General features: G+C 38.0%; 1 protein-coding gene across 1 annotated transcript; it reads right to left on the bottom strand.

Moving 5' to 3' along the window:
• LOC115210676 (probable protein BRICK1-B) lies at nt 1-23,047 on the bottom strand. Its single transcript, XM_029779347.2, has 3 exons — nt 22,877-23,047; nt 11,572-11,654; nt 1-344 (listed from the first exon to the last, which is right to left on the bottom strand). The coding sequence occupies exons 1-3, from the start codon at nt 22,995-22,997 to the stop codon at nt 318-320; spliced, it is 231 nt and encodes a 76-aa protein (XP_029635207.1). The 5' UTR covers nt 22,998-23,047; the 3' UTR covers nt 1-317.
• Nucleotides 23,048-24,376: the final 1,329 nt, after the last annotated feature.

Below are 24,376 nucleotides of genomic sequence, written 5' to 3'. Positions count from 1 at the left end.
TAACTTTTTTTAAAACAGTTTATTTCTCCTGAATATTAATAATTATCCTATGAAAACGAAGAGTACCTATACAATGGTAACAGGTCACCATAGTACTCAAAACAGAGTGAAGTCTCAACACTAAGCCGATTCAAAAGCATGAAAACAACGGGTGGGGTGGGGGAGAGTTTTGCATGTTGGGACTGTTCCTTCCATCAACGACTCTTGCCAAAACAACCATTTCCAGCAGAGGTTTTCTTCAGGTTTCTTCACAGTAGAGCAACTGTTGAGAATCATCCAGAACAATGTACACACACAAATAACAAAATAAGTTAATGCTAGGATAACGTTTCAACTTTCGTTATCTGAAACAGAAAGAAAATACATGTATAATATGTCATCATCATCATCATCTAATGTCCATTTTCCATGCTAGCAGGAGTTGAACTGCTGGCATGGGTTGGACATACATACATACATACATGGTTGAACTCTGATAGCATTTTAATGAGACTATATTTTCAATTGATTGATTGAGGAAATTATTGAACCATGAATGCACCCAGAAAACATATCAGAAACAGTTGTATGTCTATAATGCACAAATAAATGCATTAAGACCATTATTTATGCCTTTCTTTTATATATATGTATATATACTAGCAGCTTAGCTCAGTTTCACCCAGTCGGTTTGGATGATGTGGCCCTGTATAAGCATTTGACTTGTTTGGGCACGCTTACATTAAAAAACAATTTTAGAATTACTTTTTCTGTGAAAACGCTAAAAATAACTGACCAACAAAAAAAAACCCAAGATTCAACCAAATCAAAAAATAAACCCAAATACTAAGTGAACAAAGATGAACCATCCCACTTCCATTGCATGCACGCACACACACACATTCACATACACCCCTTTTACATACACACACATATATTAACACAGAGTTGAAATGATGTTTGATTTATTTTTCAGCATACAATTTTCATCATCCCACTACCAAGTATGACATCACCCCTTCATCTATCATCCCTTCCTTTCTCATTCATAAACACAAGAGTATTATTATAGTAGATTATCTTGGTAACCATGGGAGCTATGAAAAAATACAAAGCCCAGCATCACCACTGGATCATTCTATACATATGTGTCATTTTTTTCGCAATTCCACCCTGCTGTTTGACTGTGAATCCCAAGACAAGAAAGAATTGCCCATGTCAAATTTATATGTGTGTGTGTATATATATATATATATTAGACAGACAGGAATAGACATAGCTTGATAAGTACCAATGCACAAAGCTCGTGGTCCTTGCGTAACTCTGATGATCTCTGTCTGTCTTTCTATATGTTTCTCTCTCTCTCTCTCTCTCTCTCTCTCTCTCTCTATATATATATATATATATATGCATACACAATTGTTATTTTATTGGGGGAGGGGGCATGCAAATGTGGTTTCATATTTTAACAAAACTAAATGAGAAAAATTATAAAAAAGAAAAAAAAGGGTCAAAATTGATTAATAATATGGAAACACAATGAATCTACAAAATTACATCATTTTTATAAGAATATCTAAAATCAAATAAGTAGGCAAGGTTGACTGGTAAAAAAAAAATGGTAAAAAGTTCATTTGGTAAACCTGAGGTCAATCTTATTGCATGGCATCCTGGGCATGTGTCTTGTATCACACACACATAATGAAGGCACGTGGCCAAGTGGTTAGGGTGTTGCACTCACAACTGCTAGAATGTGGTTTCAACTCCTGTACCGGATGGTGCCTTGTGTTCTTGAGCAAAACACTTCACTTCACATTGCCCTGCAGGTGGAAGAGCAGCAAAATCGTTGGCACATCAGTAGAAATGCTTGACAGTGTATTTTCTGATTGTTCAAATCCCACCTGCTTGGAGAAAGCAAAAGGATATCACTCCAGCATTCATCCCAAGTCTAGTAATGGTAGCCAAAGTTTCAGTAATCCACTTAACGGTAGCACGGGAGAGTATGGGCCCTCCCAGGTCATACAGAGAGTTCTGGAGAAGGTTCACATACACAGGACCTGACCAAGGACAGACCACCACTAGACTGTATCTATGTACGTATGTATATATATATGTGTGTGTGTGTGTGTGTGTATATATATATATACACACACATATATATATATATATATACAAATATATAAATGTAGTAACATAGTCTTAGTCAGGACTGACTGCCATGTTATGTTGGCTAATAAACTTTACCATCCAGTACTGTTACTACATAGATCTCAATCAGAGATTTAAAACTAGTTGTATTCCTCCTTATGAGATTAGCAGCTGAGAGTCATTTTGAAAAGTAAGGTCAGCTGGCTGCCGTCTCTAGCCAGGCAGTTGTCCAGCATTGAGGAAGAGGGAAATTTTCCATTTTGAAAATTAGCATTCATTTCATCATTTTATACAAGTATAAAGAAATTTGATAAAATGCTAAATTATAATTATTGTATGTATGCTGTATTTCCTGATATTAGTCATGATGTACAAGAATACTTCTGAAGTTACCAGTTATATGAAGAGTATCACTCTAGTGCAAGGGTTCCCAACGTTATTTTGCTTGTGGACCCCTGAGAGCTATCTTCTCATCTGTGGACCCCATATATGCACATGTAAATTTTGAAATACAATATTTGTTTGTAGGTTAGTAAAAACTAACAATGAAACAATTTCGTTATATTTATAACATAAATTCCAAATACAAATCTTGAAAATTTCAATGAATACAGATTACTCTCCTAATAAACAAAATTTATATATGGACCCACAAATTATAATTTTTTTTACTCCTGGAGCCCCTTAAAGCTTCAGTGGACTCTGTTTGGGTACCCCTGCTCAAGTGTATATCATCATCAACAGCAACATGATTTTAACATCCACTTTCCGATATTTGCATGGATCGGATGGAGTTTATTGAGTCAGGTGCCAAGTATCCACAAGATAAACCCGATCAACTGAGTGAAGTATAGGCTGGAGGAGAAAGAAATTATGATGGAGACAGAGAAGCAGGTGTCTTCCTGAAGACACAAGCATATTGCAAGCATGGCCATTTGATACAATGTTTGCTTTATGGTCCTAGGGTTCTTGGAAACCTGTCAATCCCGAAGTGTGGAAGCCTGTCAAATAGGTTGCGCTTGTAATTCAAAGGCCTGGTCTTGTCGGAATGTATCACACGAATTCTAAATGAGAATCAATATGATACAGGGTATGCATGTCTGTGGAGTACTCAGCCACACATAAATTGAGACATTCATTATAAAAAATAACATCATCATCACCATCATTTCCAGTCCCCGGCATGGGTTGGATAGTTTGACCAGGGCTGATAAGCTGGAAGGCTGCACCAGACTCCAGTCTGATTTGGCATGGTTTCTACGGTTGGATGCTCTTCCTGACACCAACGACTCCTAGAGTGTAATGGGTGCTTTCTTGTGCCACTGGCATTGGTGCCATTTGCGTGACACCGATACCTGCCATGACTGCAATTCTAATTGGCTTGATGGGTCTTCTTAAGCACAACAAAATCAAAAATGATAAACAAGAAATTAAAAAAAGGGTAGCCATGTATCTCCTCAGCAGTAAAACCCCTGTTCCTGTCCCTCTGTCACACTTCAACCTCTCGTCACCTGGCATAAAGACACCTTCCTTAAGCCTACACCCACCACTCAATGGAGGAAGGGCCTTACTTAGTCACCTCACTTGTGCCACGAGAAATGCAGCCAGTATGCTCTGTAAAGTGGCATAGGAAGGACATCCAGCCATGGAAACCATGCTAAGACAAGGCATTGCAGCTTGTGCGGTCCTCTACTTTCCCAGTTCCTTGTCGAACCATGCAATCCATGGAAAACAGCATAGCGTTGATGTTACTAATTATTGATAAACTGCTTGAGAACACAACTCTATATTAAGAGAAGTTTTAACTTGGACAGGTAAATAGTTTCTGAATTTGCACATCTAGTTTTAAACATGGAAAAATTGATATTACACCTAACCAAAGTGACATATCGGGTTTAAAATTGATTTAAAATGACTGAGAAATCTAAGAGAACTGCCATTTCTCCTATCATAGAGTGTTAAAAAAAATCAATAGTTATAACCAGCAGGCAGAAGTAAATAATAACTTAGAAGAAAATCAAAGATCTGTCAGAGTTATTGATATGGGAGAAGAAATTGAATGGCACCCAAAATGTTATACATTCTCTTCTTGAGAATAGTAGAAAAAGTAAAAACTGAGGTGGTGGTGGGGTGTGTGGGGAGGGGGGAAATAAATGTGGAGGTTTTGTTGTTAAAAGTAGCTAAGAGCGACACATTACATGGTTCTGGCATGAACAGGTTTTAAAGATTAGAATATATCAAACTATTATCAATATTACCAAACTTATGCTTGCTTTTCCACACAGACTAATATCATCATCATCATCATCATCATCTAATGCCTGTGTTTGATGCTGGCATAGGCTGAACATTTTCACAAGACTCAACATGTCCAGGGACTGCATTGTGCTCCAGGGTCTGCTTTGGCATGGTTTCCATGGCCGGATGGCCTTCTTAACACCAACCACTTTACAGAGTGTGGACTGGGTGTGATTTTCAAGCCACTGACACCAGTGAGATCACCATGCAGCTTATAAGACTCTAAACCCCAACAGAGACGGGTTTTATGCTGCTAGGAGATGAGGGCTTACAATATGAGAGAAGGGGGCCAATGCAGAACATAGCTATATGGGTTATCCCATTTTAGAAGAGAGTGTTGGGGTGGAGCTGAAGAGGGATAAAAATAGAAGTGATGAGGTGTTTGGGTGGGTGTTCAAGGTACGAGGTGATCAGAAGTGAGAGGGGACAGAAGAATTGGGGATGTGGGTGGGTAGAATGAGAGATGGGGAATGACAGGCGGGGTGAATATAAAGACTGAAGAACAAGTGTTAAGGGATAAGAGGAGGATGTAGGGAAGGATAGGTGACAACTGTAGAGACTGGGTTTAAAGGGTGGATGTTGTGAAGGGTAGGTAGGGGTGGGGGTAACCAATGATGCATGGAAGGTGAGGAGCAGTAGAATAGGAATGATGATGCAACAGACAGGAGGGAGGAGAGAGAGAGAGAGAGAAGGATTAAGTGTGATTAAGCAAGTTACAAGAGTGTGTGTGTAATAGTATATCTTCATATAATATGTAATGATATAATTATATTTCATACATTTAAGGTTTAAATTTCAGTAGAATTAGTAACCAGTTAGATAACATTTTAGAAAGATTCCTTCATCCACATAAAGTGCAGTTGCACTTAATCTACACTTCAAATGGCTGTTGGCAAAACAATCTTTGAAAAATGTTTGGAATTTATATTTCAATAAAGGCTATTTGAATTTTTCTCCACCCACGGAAAGTGAAGCTGGTAGTTGTAACAAGAACCTCTTCATGTTGGACACATGAGCAGGGTAGATAACTCTACCGGCTCCAGTTTGTCAGACAAAAACTGATTCCAATCCTACTTCAGAATGATCACAGTTGTTATTTAGCCTTCAACAAGTGTCTTCTACTATAACCTCAGTCTGACCGAAGCTGCCAAGTGAGTGGATTTGGTAGGTGGAAACTGTGTGGAAGCCCATCATGTATCTACCTTTGTGTGTGTGTTTGTACCTCCTCACACAGCTTAACAACCAGTGTTTGTTTACATCCCCGTAACTTAACATTTTGGCAAAAGTGATAGTGTAGAATAAATACCAGACTTTAAAAAAAAATTAGTGGGAGTGGGTGGGGGAGATTTGTTTAACTAAAACCCTTTAAGGTGGTGCCCCAGGATGGCCACAGTCCAATGACTGAAACAAGAAAGCCAAGAGATAAATAGCCACAGGAGCCGTATTAATACCAAAAGACAATCTTGATCTGCAACTTGACAGAGAGGTCCAGGGGAAAGATCCCCTCAAAACTAAATGACACAGTGCCCTGTGTTCTGATGCAGCATCCATGTTAAGTCTGAGATCAAGGCTGACAAAAGGGATAGATTTTAAATTGGCTCAACTCAAATTATCTCCAGGATTTTGATGAAGATTAAAATGATTTATTGAAATTTAAGGAAACTGACCAGCAGTTGAATGAGTTGAGTTGTGACTAATGACCATTAATCAGTTTTAGACATTTCTATTTGATGGACGATAAAAGAAGTAATTTATTTTGAAGCAATTATAATCCTGTCTGGCATTGATAAGAAAGAGCTGGAGTGAGTTGCAGTCTCTAGAAATATGCATAAATGTATGAGAGAGGGGGTGGGGTGGGAGAAAGAATGAGACAGACAGAGATAGAGAAAAAGAGAGCAAAGAGAGAGAATTAAGTCTTAGACTGCTTTTTAAAATATTCATTATTGTTGCAGGCAGATTTCCATGGTAATGCACCCATAAAAACAGAATCTTCCTCATTTAACATCCATTTTCCATGCTGGCATGGATTGGACAGTTTGAAAGGAGCTGGTAAGGCCAGGAGCCACACCAGGTTCCATTGTCTGTTTCTACAGCTGGATGCCCTTCCTAATGCCAACCATTTCAGAGAGTGTTCTGGGTGCTTTTTTTACATTATAAACATGAAAGATTTGTGACAGTTTTTCTTGTTTTTCGTTGCAGTAAACAAGAAGATTACCCAACTATGGAAATTTATGCTTTGATATCAGACTTGGCAGGAATAAAGGAAGTGAGACAAGAATTTGGCACAATCTACTAAAAGAGTTTTAAGAGAAGCACTTTGAATTGTCTGACAAGTTTCTGCCTGTATTATTTTGTATCACTTTTGTTTTTAACTTGCTTTCGTCATTAGACTCCTGCCGTGCTGGGGAACAGCCTTTTTCTTTTATTCTTTTACTTGTTTCAGTCATTTGACTGTGGCCATGCTGGAGCACAACCTTAAGTCAAACAGATCGACCCCAGGACTTATTCTTGGTAAGCCTACTACTTATTCTATCAGTTTCTTTTGGCGAAATGCTAAGTTATGGGGGTGTAAACACACCAACATCGGTTGTCAAGCAATGTTGGGGGGACAAACACAGACACACAAACATATATACAAACATACATACATACATATATATATATATACACACACACACATGACGGGCTTCTTTCAGTTTCCGTCTACCAAATCCACTCACAAAGCTTTGGTCAGCCCGAGGCTATAGTAGAAGACACTTGCCCAAGGTGCCATGCAGTGGGACTGAACATGGAACCATGTGGTTGGTAAGCGAGCTTCTTACTACACAGCAACTCCTGCACCTATGATTATTTTTTTTTTAGTCAAATGGATCAACCCCAATACTTATTCCTTTTAAAGCCTGATGTTTATTCTGTTGGTCTTGTTTGGTCAACCACTAAGTTATGGGGACGTAAACATACTAACACCGGTTGCCAAGTGGTGGTGGGGGATAAATACACACATGCACATGATGGGCTTCTTTCAGTTTCCATCTCCCAAATCCACTCGCAAAGCTTTGATCAGTCTGAGTTTATAGTAGAAGTCACTTGCCCAAGGTGCCATGCAACAGGACTGAACCTGGAACCATGAGGTTGGGAGCAAACTTTTTACCATACAGCCATGCTTTCTTTAAAACAATGTGTATAAAAATGTTTTTCTACAGCATGTATTTCGTTTTAGACATTAAAAAAAAAAAATCAACATTATAGATAAAAGCTTCATCAAAACCAAAATGTAATTAGAGATGATTTGTCCAAATATTAATTTGAAGTTGATTGGAAGTGTACTAAGTGGGTTTATAGCAAACCTCCAAGACCAAAGCTCAAAAGATCATCATCATGATCACCACTGTTTTAATGTCTACTTCTTCATGCTTGCATAGCTCAGATGGAATTTGTTGAGACAAATTCTTTTACAGCTGAATGCCTTTCCTCTCACTAACCCTCAGTTGTTTCCAAGCAACGTAATATTTCCCCATGACCGAACATATTTTTCATGGCGAAACCATTATATGATGTCAAGACAGAAGCATGTGTAAACAAGCATACATGTATGAATGTACACATACACACACCACACACACATACATGTATGTATGTACACACACACACATATATATAGTTATCGTATATTCTGTTCAAGTGAAGGTGCATGGCTCAGTGATTAGAGTGTCAAACTTACAACTGTGAGATTGTGAGATCCCAGATTGGGCTGCATGTTGTGTCCTTGAGCAAGACACTTTATTTCACATTGCTCCAGTTCACTCAGCTGTAGAAATGAGTTGCTATGTCATCTGTGCCAAGCTGTATCAACCTTTACCTTTCCTTTGGACAACACTGGTGGCATGGAGAGAGGAGGCCGGTATGCATGGGCGACTGCTGGTCTTCCATAAACAACCTTGCCCGGACTTGTGCCTTGGAGGGTAACTTTCTAGATGCAATCCCATGGTCATTCATGAGTGAAGGGGGTCTCTTATTCTGTTAAGAACGTAGTAAAGTACAATATAAAGTTCGTCCACATTCAGGTTTACCCTATGCTATCCAGTAGTAGTATTATACAGAATTCCAGGTTTGCGTTTGGGTATCTGACGTGTATGAATTGATAACTGAAAAGACTGGAGTCAACAACATGGAGGACGGTTGGACATCCATTATCTAATTATGCAACTGTTTCCTGCAGGAAAACAGTTGCATAATCAAGTACCTGCACACCTGGAGAACTAAGTTGTGTGGAAACAATTGTAGTGATTAAAAAATAAATGTCCAACCGTAATCCTCGTTGGCTCCAATCTTTTCAATTATACATACATATATAACTATATAGATATATGTATGTATGTATATATATGTGTATATATATATTTCTATATATACATATGTAAATTCCGTTTGAGTTTTACATATCTATGTATACGACTGGCTTCTTTCAGTTTCCATCAACCAAATCCCCTCACAAGCCTTTGGCCAGCCTGGGGTCATCATGCTATACAGCGACACTCAAACCAAACCCACATCATTGGAAAGCAAGCTTCTTAACCACACCCTTCCCCCACCTGTGCCCAAACAACATACATCAAATATAGATAATGAAAGTGAAAATCACAAATTTTCACAAAATATCATTGCAATAAATACATTTTCTAAGATTATAATTTTTGAGTCTAATAATTTCTTCTTTGGAGATGAAAATATTGTCAATATTTCAATCTGAAATTCAATTAATTTGATTTCCCCCACCCACACCTCTGCCTCGTCAACACTCTTCTTCATCTGTCCCCACCTCACCAATGCTTTCCTTCACTGATTCACTCAGGATTCCTCTCCACCCTAAGCTACTGCTCCCTTTCTTGTTTCCTAGAAGATAGCTCTAGACTCCTTCCTACACAACCCAACCCATCCACTTTTCTCAATAATCCCTTCCCTTTCTCCTGTTCCTTGCTATACCCCTCCCCCCAATTAAAGGGTGCTCCGTTAGTTTCAACGACGAGTGTTCCAGTTGATCCGATCAATAGAACAACCTGCTCGTGAAATTAACATGCAAGGGGCTGAGTGCTCCACAAACATGCATTCCCTTAATGTGTTTCAGTGTGAGACAGAATGTGACAAGGTTAGCCCTTTCCATATACAAGTACTACTCATTTTTGCCAGGTGAGTAAATTAGAGTAACAAGAAATAAAGTGTCATGCTCAAGGCCATAACATGCTGCCAGGAATTGAACCTATGAACTTATGACTATGATCCAAATACACTAACCACTAAGCCACGTGTCTTCACACTTCTCTACTACTACTACTCTATTAATCTCCTCTCCTACCACCATTCTATCACAACTATAAATCTGTTTGTTTCATTTAATTTGTTTCCATCACCCTATGGAGATCACTTTAGAGATTTTAGTCTTGCAAGTTATGCGGCAATCTTCACTAGCGCCAGTGGCACAAAAGTGACACCCACTTCACTTTGAAAAAGGGTTGGTGTTAGGAAAGGCATCCAGCTGTAGAAACCATCATGCCGAAGTAAGTACTGGAATGACATGGTCCTCCAACTCATTGGATTGTGAGGTAGTTGATGGTGGGGCATTTGATGAGAGGGAAAGAGGAGCATTGAGGAGAGAGAAACTGTGAAGATAAGGTTACTCAATGAACTGTAGGAACAGAGGTGGGGACTGGGAATGCAGACATGGTTTCCGTGAAAGCATCACAGCTACCATCATCTTTTCTGTGAAGTTCAGCATCATGAGATCAGTCTTCACCCCCTCATCACTTGTCTTCCCAGAGATTTTTCAATCACTTAGAGCACCCCACACTCATTTTTACTTCACCCACATCCAGTGAAACATGTTCTCTTCATTGCTTTCATATTTTCTTAAATCCTCTGTATCCAAGAGTCATCATTAGCATTTTAGTGAGTACTTTTGCAAGCTTGCATGGGTCAGACAGAATATGAGGCAGAGCTTTATAGCCTAATGTCTTTCCTGTCATCACCATTCATCTGTTTCCAAGCAAGGTACTATTATCCCCCAAGTCCTTCAAACCTGAACAGCACAAGGAGTTGGACAGGTTTCTACAAAATGATCTACACCACTCGTATGATGGTGACTCTCATTTACAGCTGTTGCTCAATGTTAAGACAAAGAAACTCAAAACGCATATCCATGCACATATACAGGCACAATTCATACACACAGACATCAGACGAGGTCAGGTGTTGAGGGATGCACCAAAGCAGCACATTATTGCATTCACCATTTGTCAGTATATTTCCAGGTCCTCCCAGGTGACCCATCAAGCAGAGTCTCAGTCAGTCTCCATCTCTGCAAGATACCTCAAGATACCTCTTCATCTGCCATGACCAATGCAAGCTGCCAACCCAGTTGGATCCTCAGTGAAGAGAACATGGTAAGCAGGGTTTAACTTGGAAAATTAAGCAACATAACCAAACAGTCAGAGCTAGCACACCCCAGTCGTGCAAGAAGCAGGACGCATCTCAGTTTCTGAGAAGAGTTGTTGGTTGGAAATGGAATCTGACTAATGGTAACCCATAATCCTGCAAAGCATCCTTGTACCAAAGGAATTCAGGTGGCTCCTAAGGGACCTCGGACAGTGTCCAAGTCTCATAAATTATAGAACAGGACAGGGAGGACCAGAGACCTACAGATACTGGCAGCACCAAACATCCCTTGAAGCCAATGCTGCTATGAATTTCACTGTCAGGATAACTGAAGTGGTCAACAACTTCAACATTGGATTAAAGATTGTTTGCCAATAACATGGCAGTCCTGGTTTAGGATGAATGTTGCAGTAATATAGCCCCAGGAGACATCATCTCCAGTTGGCTATACAACACGATCTGTGTCCTAATATTTTATGTATAGCCAGCTGGAGCTAAATTACAGCAACATTCGTCCTAAACCAGGACTGCCATGTTATGTTGGCAAACAATCTTTACTCCGAAATACTGGTGCTGAATATCTCTTGTTGTGGGATTTACAAATAGTAATTTTCTAACTTCAACATTCTCACTTGCAACAGACATCCACACACACATCTATATATATAACGAATTGGTAATACCATTTCATCAGCTTGCATATAGATTTAAACTTACCCTAGCTTCAATGTACTCAACTTTTCTTTCTAGTTGAGTCAACTTCTCATTGAGAGTGGCCAGTCGTGATCGACAAGACAAATCTGGATGGAGAAGAGAGAGAAAAAAAAGCAAATCTTAAAGACATTGATCTTTTACAGAGATATTGATTACAATGTTTTCTAAACAATTATCATGTAAAAAAGCAAGCGTCTTGTCAAATTTAAAACCTCTACAAACAGAAGCAATTGATAGCAAAATCAAGTTAAAAGTCAACCACTCTACGACTACCCCTATATAGCAAGGGATACAATACATACACACACACACACACACACATATATATATATAATGTCCTCTATTGTGTTTTTGTTCCATTTTTATATATATATATATATATAAAAATGGAACAAAAACACAATAGAGGACATTAAAACATTCGGAAAGATAGACAATACAAAGGTGGATAAGAGAAACAACAATTAGAAGGACAGGCAAAAAAAAAAAAAGACGGGTCATTCTTGGCTTTCTTTCCTCAGTTTCAGAAGTCACGACCATTTTGGGCAGTTACACTTGAGATGGTTCGATCTAGTTGTCCCCCCCCCGCCAAGAAAGTCTCAGCTAAGAGCATTAGGCCCGTTTGTAACAAAGCTAGTAAATGTGTATGGCAACAAAGACAAAACAAACTAACAAAAAAATGGAGAATATGGTACACAGTTACGAATACAAACAACAAGAAATAGCAACAGGTGTCTTTCGACTGAGAACGAATCAAATTGAATTGGCGTGTATGAAGTGAAAGCTTAAAGGCAAGAACATAGGAGATGGACATATAAAACTTACTTGGAAATGGATGCGTGGCATTCGATCACATAATAATATATATATATATAAGCATATATACACACATACATGTACATGCCTATATATATGTGTGTGTGTATATATATATATATATATATGCATATAAGGATACAGCACGTAAAAAAAATGTGAACAAAATGAGAAACAAGAACATAAAAAACAAAAGTATGGAAAACGAACTTTTTTCGAACAACGAAAGAAACAAATAGAGAAATGAGACAGGCAACATAAAGACCATTCCCTTCATCAGTCGTCCCCTGTTCCATCACAGGGAAAACTAACCACAAAAACAATTCTATTATAAAGCATGAAATCCAAAGTAGTAGTTGTTATCTGGTCCAAGTCAAAAAGGCCTATGATCATATACATTCCATCTGTGACCATCCTGTCCTTCATATATAAACTGTTAGGGTTGTTAGAATGCTGGAAAGAATATCTCATAGTATTAGTTCCAGTCTTTACACTCTGAGTTCAAATCCTGCCAAGGTCAAATTTGTCCATCCTTTCATCATCGTTTAGCATCTGTTTTCCATATTGGCATGGATTGGATAATTTGACAGAATCTGGCAAGCTCCAGTGTCAGCTCTGGCACGGTTCCTAAGGCTGGATACCTTCCTAATTTCAACCAATTCACTGGCACTAGTGAGGTTGCTAAGTAACTAAAAAAAGAAAAAACCCTATTGACTGAGTGAAGGGAATTATTTCAGAGGGAGATGGTGGCTTTGAGCCAGGGGTTGAAAGACTAAATTATGACAAAAGGATAAGCACATGTGTCTTACTATAATAAAAGAGATACATGGCTACCTGCATTATATGCAGGTGGGAGTAGCTGGAAAACAGGTAAAAATGACAAAATGCCAACAAAAAGTACCAGTCTGGTTTGGTGGATTGGCAGAATTAAAAGAGTGTCAGGCAGGATGTCTTGCAGTGTCTGTTTTGGTTCCATTACAGAAAAACAGTGGCACATCTGTCCAAGAGATAGCTTCAGCAATTTGAGAAATCAATGGAAACAGATTCTTTGGTTTGATCAGAAAATTCGTTGCCATCACTGCTACATTAAACAGAGTGTCTTTCTTGTTTTAAGATGTTGGGGGAGTGGTTTTTAGCACAATCAGTGGCCATGTTGAAGATCCTTTGTTGTTTTGTTTTAAATTTTGTGAAGACGAAGAAAATAAGAACATTGCAGATTAGAGAGCATCTGGGGCCAAAAAGAAAAAGTCCCTAAATTTCATTCTACTTCCTCGGAACACAAATAACATTTTCACAGATTTCATTTTTGGATTTGGCTTGTAAGATTCTTGATGTGAACTTGTGCACTGAAACAGATTTCGTTGCATCTCGAGAGGGTCATTGTAACAATAAACACACACATTGGTTCAATTTCACTTCTTTTATTATTACTAATTAGTTAATCATTTAACTAAATAACTTATCGGGTTGTTTGAATAGTCATTCAATCAAACAAGTTTGCCAAAGTCCTTTCACTACCATACCTTCTCTACTCCAGGTTTGTTTAACAAAAATATTTATAATAAAATGTACAGACCATAATTTAATTGTGAAGACAATCTTAAATTTAGAAGAGTTAAGAAGTAATATCTTGTGCATTTTTATTTACTGAACAAGAAAAATAAAAAAATAATAAAATAAACAAAGGGAAGTAATTGAGACAAGCCAATAAGTTACAGTAGGGATGTACTGAATGTAACACAGTCAAGTTAAATTCTTAATGGAAATTTCAGCCTCAGCTGGAGTAGAAAAACAGAAAAACCTAGTGGTAACTTTGAATAACTCTGACAAATGGAAAAAAAAAAAAAGTGAGATAATTATCAGAAACTAAAAATTAATCTTCCAAAGGTAATTAAGGGATGGGTGATTTGTTGTTAATAAACAGATAAAGGGGACAACTATGGATATGTTTCAGTGTGTTAGACTCCATTAGAGAAGTATATCACTCTTATTTATCAACAGTCATTTAGCTATTCTCTCTTAGGTCATTATATATATTTTTTCTTTTTGTGTTAATTGATCAAACTGATTTGTGATAAGGTTTACTCAACTGAAACATGCCCATAATTGCTCGTCATGTCCTAAGCATGTAAATTAATTTTAAAGAATCAATTCTTACTTTCTTAAAATTATCTCCTTTCTTACTTTTAGCATCTCAAACAATTTTGACTAGATTTTCTTTTCTTTCTCCAAAAGGAAATTTTAATTAATCAAGACTTAATCCTACTGCAGCAGAATAATATTGTGTCTTCAATTTTGTTCTACAATTAAGAATGTAATAATAATAATAATATATTCCCTCAAAACCAATAACTTTGATAGTCACAATGGAAGGGTGAAGAGAAGTGAAATGGTACTGTTTTAATGGGAAACTGTATGAAGCTCTTCTCACTTCTTGCTGTGAAGATGTGACAGTAGACATCAAATAATAATGATAAATGCATATATATATATATATATATATCCAAGGAAAGGAGGCTACAAAGCTTGTCCTGGAAACAAGTCTCCCCTTCTGCTCATTTGCTACATTAAGGTGCAAATATTTGCAGCAGAGACAGTAAAAATATCCAAGGCTAAGTGATGAGAGGGCTCTGGAGTCAAGCTGGATTGACTTTAGATTGACCAATAAAGTAATTTGGTAGACCATCCACTGACCTCATAACAAGAAACTCTCTTCTACACCTGCCATTAAGAACTCTGGTAGGGTTCATCACTCTACAGAGGAGAGCACCCTTGAAAGGTGGAGAGAATACTTAGCTTATCTCCTAAATCCAGTCACAATAAAATCTCCTGGCAGACATGAGGTGAAACGAGGGGAGATTAACCTTACAGAGGGGCTAAAGTCATAAAAGTGATTAAAGTGCTCAAATGTGGCAATGCTATTGAAGAGAATGAAGTGAAGGATGATAATCCCAAGTTTTAAAAAGGGAAGACACGAGAGAGAGGGCTCTAATTATAGCGGAATCTCCTTGTTAAGCTTCCTTGGTAAATTCTATGCAAGATGTCTGGAGAAGAGATGTAGGGAAATTGAGAGACGAAGCTTGCTGAAGAACAGTGTGGCCTCCATCCTGGACACAGCACAACTGACCAGATGTGCTTCACTGTATGGTAGGTTTCCCAGTTTGGGATTAATGGATATTTGAAACTTTGGCATGGGTACATACTGTCACCTCTCCTTTTTCATAATTTTTATGAACTGGATTGACATGTGCAGCCATTGTGGAAGTGGCATCATAATCAGTGAGTGTAGGATCCCTTGGCTGATATTTGCAGACAAGAGGTGATCACCCAGAAGCAGTGAGGAGGGATTGATGAAAAAGATAAATTTGCTATCTTCAATTGAACTTCCATGCTTATCCTCAACCATGGTTATGAATGCTATGTAAGGCCCAAAAGAGTACAATTGTAAATATAAGTGACCTAAATGAGATTCCTCCAAAGGATCTCAGGAGCAATATTACTTAACAGGGTGTGTAGCTCAAAGACCAGGCAGTCACTTGAGATGAAGCCCCTACTTCTCAGCATTGAGAGGTCACAGCTCTGATACACTGGACAATTGATTAGAATGCCACAGGGGAAAAAATCCCAAGAGAGATTCTTCAGGCCAAGCCAACTGGCAAGAAGCTAGGGGCAGAGCAAGAATGAAACAGCTGGATAATATCCATAGCCTCAGTTGACTACACTTAACAATCCAGACGGAAAGAGTAACAATGGTTGCTTCTGATAGGACCCTTTTGAGGAAGTGCCCGAGGACACAATCCCCACAACCCACACAGGAAGATGGATGGATATATCATCATCATCATTTAACATTTTCCATGTTGACATGTGTTGGACAGAATGACAAGAACTGGCAAAGCTAGGGACCACACACAGCACACCATGCTTGCCTGGTCAGACGAAATTTTGCTGAGGTAGATTTTCTACAGCTTGATGCCCTGCTTTCTGTTGCCAACTCTTACTTGTCTCCAGCTAAGTCAATATTTCTCCATGGCCAGATATGGTTTGCACAGAAGACAATTTTGGTCTCAAATTTTGGCACAAGGCCAGCAATTTCAGGAGAAGGGGTTAGTCAATTACATCAACCCCAGTGTGTAACTGGTACTTATTTTACCAACCCTTCAAAGATGAAAGGTAAAACTGACCTTGGTGGAATTTGAACTCTGAATGTAAAAACACAAAATGCTGTTAAGCATTTTGTCAAGTGTTCTAATGATTCTGCCAGCTTGCCACCTTCTGGAAATGAGTTGCAATCATCAAGAGCTGTCAAGGCATATACACACAAAAGGCTCCTTCCAGTTTCCAAACACTTAATCCACTCACAAGGGCTTTGGTCAGTTCAGCACACTTGTAGAAGACACTTGTCGAAGGCAGCACACAGTGGGACTGAACCTGCAACCACATAGTTGAGAACCCAGCTTTTTCAACTACACAACCACCCTTTCTCCTTTATATACACATGCATATATATATATATATATATATATATATATATGCATATATATTTGTGTGTTTGTCTCCCGGCCATCGCTTGACACACACATACAAATAGAATAAGTACTAGGCTTACAAACAATAGTCCTGGGGGGGGGGGGCGATTTGTTTGACTAAAGGCAGTGCTCCAGCATGGCTGCAGTCAAATGACTGAAACAAATAAAAGAATATATATATATATATATGTGTGTGTGTGTGTTTATTATTGTCCTGATAGTGTGTAATAGTTGTAAGTTGGTTGCTCATTTCCTTCTTCCATGAGAAACATGTCTGACCCCTCGTGTTTGATACCTCCTTATCTCCACCACTCACTCATCCCTCTTCCATTTATCTCCCCATCATTTAGCCTCTTCTCTATTTTTGGTTCTGCTAGTCACCACTCCTTCTCTACCAAGCCACTTGTTAATGACAGCCATCACTCACTCTTACCATTGTCCACTTGTACCTCTGTTACAAGTTACCACCTGACTCCTATCACACAAATATGTTTCTTGTGTACAATGAATATACCCACGAAACAGAAATCAAAAGAGAAGAAGAAGCAGACTCTAAAACTGTTTTTGTCAACCGTTTTCCTTCCATGCAAACACTTATTTTTAAAAACAATTTGTGGCCCACCAAAAACAGAAAGTTTACAAGATTTACACACCCATGCACATATATATTTCATTTTTACCTTTTCAGTCATCAGACGATGGCCAAGAAGGAGCATCACCTTGAAGGGTTTTGCTCAAACAAATCAAACCCAGTACTTATTGTCAAATCTAGTACCTATTCCATCAGTGTCTTGTGCTGAAGTGCTAGCTTGCAGGGACATAAACAGACTAACACAGGTTGTCAAGCAGTAGTGCAGGACAAACACACATACACATGTGACAGGTTTCCACACAGTTTCCATGTACCAAATTTACTCACAGTACGATGGTGTAATACAGTACAGATGTGCAATAGGACTGAAGCTTGAACCAGGTGATTGTAACTGAACAGCCATCATTAAAAGTTTTATTTCCTAGTTACTTAGACTTCATTCTGAAATAAGCCATGTCTCACCAAAATATTGCTAATACTGCTACGCTCCAGCTTGGGAAATACTGTTTAAAAACAAGGCAGCGAGTGATCAAGAGAGAGAAGCTGATATCATAAGAGAGAACAGAGTTAATAAGCAACAGAATGGAATTCTTCATTGTCTGTATCTGTGACTGTATCATTTCTACTTCCAAAAATGACCATGGGATTGCACCTAGAAAGTTTCCCTCCGAGGCACAAGTCCAGGCAAGATTGTTTTATGGAAGACCAGCAGTTGCCCATGCATGCCAGCCTCCCTTCTCCATGCCACTGATGTTATCCAAGGGAAAGGCAAAGGGGCCGATACAGCAGGGCATCAAGCTGTAGAAACTTTGCCAAATCAGATTGGAGCCTGGTGCAGCCTTCTGGCTCGCCAGTCCCCAGTTAAACCGTCCAACCCATGCCAGCATGGAAAGCAGATGTTAAATGACAATGATGATGATGCTGTGTCACTGACTGCAGAACTTTATATTAAGAATCATTTCTATTCATATCCTCCATAGCACACTGCATTTTTTAAATGATTTGATTTTATGTGGGCACCAGGAACTGCCTGTAATAGACATATTTGAAATAATAATGAGATTTTGTTGGACTTGAAGGAAATATGATGAGTTAGATATGTAACAATAAACATTCCAAATTTATTGTTGTATAATAATAACGAAAATTCTAACGTTGTTTTTAAACGGTTGTTATATTGTTTTATAGTAGAATTTTTAAAACATATTAAAAGAATAATTACTTCTGGTGGTCTATGCAGACTGAAATTGGGACTGCCATTGTTCAAAATATTGAATTTCTTTTTATTTCATCAGCTTGAGGTAGGAGAGATGATGCTCAGAGCACTTTTAAACACTCATGGCTTAGGCACAGCTGTTTGGTCGAAAACTTTACTTCCCAACCACATGCTTTTAGGTTCAATCTCACTGTGTGACTCCTTAGACTAAAGTCTTTTACAGCCCTTCAACTAAAGCCTTGTGAGTGGATTTCATAGATGGAAACTGAAAGAAGCTCATCCTATTTGCATATAAGCACGCACATATTTGTGTATGAGCACATATATTTGGGTTTCTTTGTTTTCACTACAGATGATAGTTGTGAATGAGTGTCACCATCATACAAGCAGTGTCATTCATTTCCAATATTCTGCATAAACATGTCTGGCCATGAGGAAGAGCATCCAGCCATAGAATATCTGCCTTAATGAACTGTCTGACCCATGCAAGCATAGAAAACTGTACATTAAAACAACGATTATAATGATGCAAACTCAAAAAAGGAAAAGCAAGGTGTGGCAAGTTAGTTTTGGAATTGTTAGACATTGTTTAACTGGAGAAGGAAGAACCTCACAAGAACTGAGCAAACTGGTCAGCTTTGTTAGAAGTCACTTTGGCACATGTAAGGTTCCGACTGTCTTGGATTAGTTATGTAACCAGAGTGTTTTGAATGACAGTTCCACTTCTACCAAAGATAGTTCCGGAGAGATGTAGAAATTATTTACGCCTGACTGGCGTCCATGTCGGTGACACGTAAAAGCACCGACCGATCGTGGCTGTTTGCCAGCCTGCTCTGGCCCCTGAGCCGGTGGCACGTAAAAAACACCCACTACACTTATGGAGTGGTTGGCGTTAGGAAGGACATCCAGCTGTAGAAACACTGCCAAATCAGACTAGAACCTGGTGCAGCCTCCATGGCTTACCAGACCCCGGTCGAACCGTCCAACCCATGCTAGCATTGAAAACGGACGTTAAATAATGGTGATGATGATGAAACAGGTGTCCTCACCTTGGTTGTTGTTATCACAAAGTTTCGGCTGATGTACTCTCCAGCCTTCATCAGGTGTCCTGGTGGAATTTCACACCCAACCTTTTATATGACTAATGGGGTATGCTCTTCTCATTCCTAAGATATGCCACTGATGTTATTTTTCTGTTGATAGTCCCTGCCGCTCTTATCCACTACGCTATATGCCCGTCCAATGTAAACAATGTACATAATTCCTCATCCCAAAAATATAGAATAGAAGATGTAGAGATGATGAAACTAAAGCAGTGACCAATTTAAGTGGTGCAGAATAATCACTGAAGCTTGTATCTGTGACGTGGGGGGGGGGTTCTTTGAAGTTAAAGACATGACAATGAATGGGATGGCAACATTTATATTAAATGCCAAAAATCCTTGCTCAAGAGGCAAGATAAAGACATTTATATAAACATAAACATCTATTTAGGCATTATCTAACTAATGACAAAGAGGCTGACTAATTTTTTTTTGTTAAAAATTCCCAATATATATATAAAAAAAAAAATTGAAGGAAGTAAACTAGACAATGATCTAGTTCCCAAAGTCTGCTACTCTCACTGGTATCTAAACTTATCACTCTTGAAGCTTTCAATTCCATCACACACACACACTTTCCCCATCCCGCCTCATTGTGTATAGATACTTTTAAACTCAGTATCGTCTGATGAAGAACACAAAATTTAAAATGTTAACGCAGGTAATAGTAGTAGCAGTAGTAGTAGTAGCAGTAGTAGTAGTACAACAACCACTGTAAGGGTTTTAAAAATGACAGTGAAACAATACAAAGATAGTCACGAATCAAACTTTAGTTTGTCACTTCAGAATCCTAGAACTCGCAGCGTAGCGATGGTTTTTAGTATATATATATATATATATACTCTGTTGGATTGGCGGAGCTATGAGCTATTTAATACGTAATGTTTAGATGTCTACAGGGCTGAAATTAGTTTACAGTAAGTGGTTTTAAACACGAGCAGTCTAGCTGATGATGATGATGATTATGTATATATATATATATGTCACAGTATGCTTCTTATATATTTATATATAGCATACGTATTTCTAAACTCTCATCTACTGAGGACTACCTGTAAAACTAACAGATATAATTATACACACGAGATGCTGAGAGTACATTCCAAATATATTTTGTTTTGACACGACAGACGCGAACGTATCCTAAACACAGATCTCTCTCTCTCTCTCTCTCTTTCTTCTTTTTCATCATATGACTTGGTGTTCTAAGATCGTAGACACGATTTTCTCACAGAAAAACCACATAATAATAAGTTTAGTTGAAGAAGAACTAGCATAATTGGTAGTTAATGAATCGAAATTTGACAACGAGGAATACAGAATTCCTGAGTTGACATCTTTTTGACGGTCGACTTGTACTTAGATAACACATCGATCTGCATCGATAACTATTCATAACATGCAATCACGGACAGACATCAGGAACCTGGATGCTGTGAGATATTACCAAACTATCACAGGTTTATTATTGATAAGAATTTCGATGTCTTGATTATATATTTCATACCAGGTTGATATATCTACATAAAGATGAGGGGAAACAATTCATAAGCGAGAGAGAGAGAGAGAGGTGATAAACAACCACGCCCTTATTTTGGGAGAAAAGTGAGAGTCATCAAAACAAAATTGAATGCGAAAATTAATTTCCAATGGTAAATTAAACATGGACAAATACTTAAGTACGACTACGTTGTAAATTTTGAGGGGAAACAACAGGAATAGAACCAAACATTCCTTCAAAATGCTGCAGAGCCTACAAAATAAGGTTAAGTGAATATTTCCAAGCAGACCATTCCATTAAAATTCAATCTATAAATAGTTTAGTCATTTGGCACTTTTAATTTCTCTCCAAAATACGAAGTGATTTGTAAAAAGTTGTTTTATTAAAATAAAATAATAAAAAAATACAACTAAATACTATAAATCTGGATTATGATTAAAGAATTTAATTATTTTTCTTCCTAAATTAACTGAGAATTTCTCCTCTGCTCCGAGTTAAATATTTAAATAAAAACTTAATTAAAAGCAACACAATTAAAAGAGAAGTAATTAAATACCAGTGAAGAAAGTTACATACCAAATATATTTGATAAAAATGCAACAAGTTTATAAAAGGGAGAAGTATTTATTAATTAACTGAACTAGATTTTGGTTATTTCATAGAATTTGCAAATCTCAGTATTTCCAATAAAAATTTTTAACCCGAAACGAAAATGAATTATAGAATATGTTGCTAGACTATAATTCTATTTTGAAATAAAATATTGAAACTACATGACATAAATATTCCGCTTTACAAATATATAAATATATTTAAATAGAAACAGAGAATTAATGGCATGAATTAAGCATTTACATTTTATAAATAATTAACTCATGTTTATTTATTTCATTGTTTCCCCGTCTTCCTTGCTTTATATTAAGCTCCAAATCAACTTTCTGATCCCCCAATTACACAATCTCCATCTAAATATATAACATTCCACACACACACAGTTTGATGTTTTTCTTCTCTAAGAGGAAGCTGTGGCCTTCATGGCTTTCCCCCCGACACGCATTAAACACCACCAAGGCAAAAATGTTTCGATTTTTTTCTCTCCTTATCCTCCATCATCCTCGACTAATTCTTTACAACCACATTTTATCAACTTCGATTATGTTTTAGTTGAAACCATTCCACTTCTATCAATTTGTTCGTGCTTATTTCGGGAAAGGCATGAACATCACGACGTCTCGATTTCGAGTAATCGAAACGTTGATTGTTTCGTGTCTTGTCAATTGAGATCCTGCTTTGTGACACAAAAACGAAAACGATTCGAAAACAAATTATGAATTACGAACGATAAGAAATAGCAAGTTCAATGTGCAAGCTATTTAATGGAAAAACCCCTCAAAAGAATGTAAATATATGAAAGAGAGAAATAACAAAAGAATTGGTGAAGAATTTGGAGAAGAGGCGAAAGGGAGGATGGAGGAGGCAGCAACCACCATTTAATGAGGGGATATAACGGATATAAAGGATAAAGAAAACGTGTAGCAGGGAGTGACGTACCAAATGTATTGAGAAAGTCGGTGATCTTCTTAATGCTGCAGGTAATAACTTCGATATATTCCCGGTTATTCCAATCCTGTTGGATCGATCTCGGCGGAGCCATTTGCTGAGTAGACGCCATGTTAGTTGATGACTACAAAACTCAGAACGAGGCTGCGTCGCTCTGGCCAAGGAACGCAACTCTGATCAATGGAAACTGGATTTTCACGCCGCTGCCACCTCCTCCTCCTTCTCCCCCCGACACCATCCTCACAATTATCGTCGTCATCGTCGTCGTGGTTATCATCACATATCGAAAACTTTTTGAGATTTTTCCCTTTTTTAAAAAAATTGCTTTCATTTTAAAACTTCCATGCTTCCTGACATTCGCCAACACTACACCTGATTTTCTCCCCTCCATACACACGCAAGCATGTATCTGACTCCTACACTGTTCTCTTTCCATTACAGCATATTCTTTATACGCACTTTTGACAAGTTGTGGTGCACCTGAGCACTATACAATAATTTCATTATTATTATTTATTACTAGCAGTATTGCCCGGCGTTGCTCGGGTTTGTAAGGGAAATAACTATATAAGCATTTTTAGAGATGTAAAGTATAATAGCCATCTCAATATGGCTAACCACAAGGGGGGGTATTGTAGCTTTTTACGTTCTGAGATTTAATAATACATTTTTTAGAGAGTTACTTCCCTTATATAATAGCAAAAAAAATGCATTAGAAATGGGAAAAAATGATGGTAAATTTTTTTTTAAATCGTAGACTCATCGTAGACGCGCGCTAATACCCAGAAGGGCTCGATATGAATCACGACTATAAGATACCCGCTTTTGGTTTACACTGCACCGCAAAATGTGGGAGTAGTTAGGAATCTAAATCGTAGGAGACAGACACGCAACTTCACTTTTATATATAAAGCTTTCCTGTTACACACACACGTGTGCACTCGACCAGCCTGAATCAAACTGTTTTAGATAATAATAATAATATATGTAACTTCTACTAAAATGTGTTGAGTGCCTCTTTCTTTCGTCTGTCCACACTCAGAGAAGAACAGAATGGAATAAGCTGAGCAAGAGCACAGACGGAGAGGGAAAGTGTTGCTGAGAAGGTCACAGATGGGTGACGAAAGATTTCCGGACAATGGACATGAGTTAGAATGAGAACAGTAATAAATGAATGAAGAACGAACATATAATGCGTGTGTTTATTTGGGGGAAAAAATGACCGTCTCGAAATACAATATATTTATATATATATAAGAGAGAGAGAGAGAGAGAGAGATCATCATCATCATCATATTTAACGACCGTTTTCTATGCTGGCATGGGTTGGATGGTTTGACGAGAACTAGCAATAAATTTATTACCAAGCTCTGCAGTCTGCTCTGACGTTGTTTCTACAGCTGGATGCCTTCCCTGACACCAACCATTTCATAGGTGTGTGTGGAGGGGGGTTAGTGAAGCCTCCGCTGCTGTGAGGTTACCGTGTAACTT

Source organism: Octopus sinensis, linkage group LG4 (genome assembly GCF_006345805.1).
Source record: "Octopus sinensis linkage group LG4, ASM634580v1, whole genome shotgun sequence".
NCBI classification, from domain to species: Eukaryota; Metazoa; Mollusca; class Cephalopoda; order Octopoda; family Octopodidae; genus Octopus; species Octopus sinensis.
The sequence above is the reverse complement of the archived record's forward strand: the minus strand, read 5'-3'. Positions and strand labels throughout refer to the sequence as shown.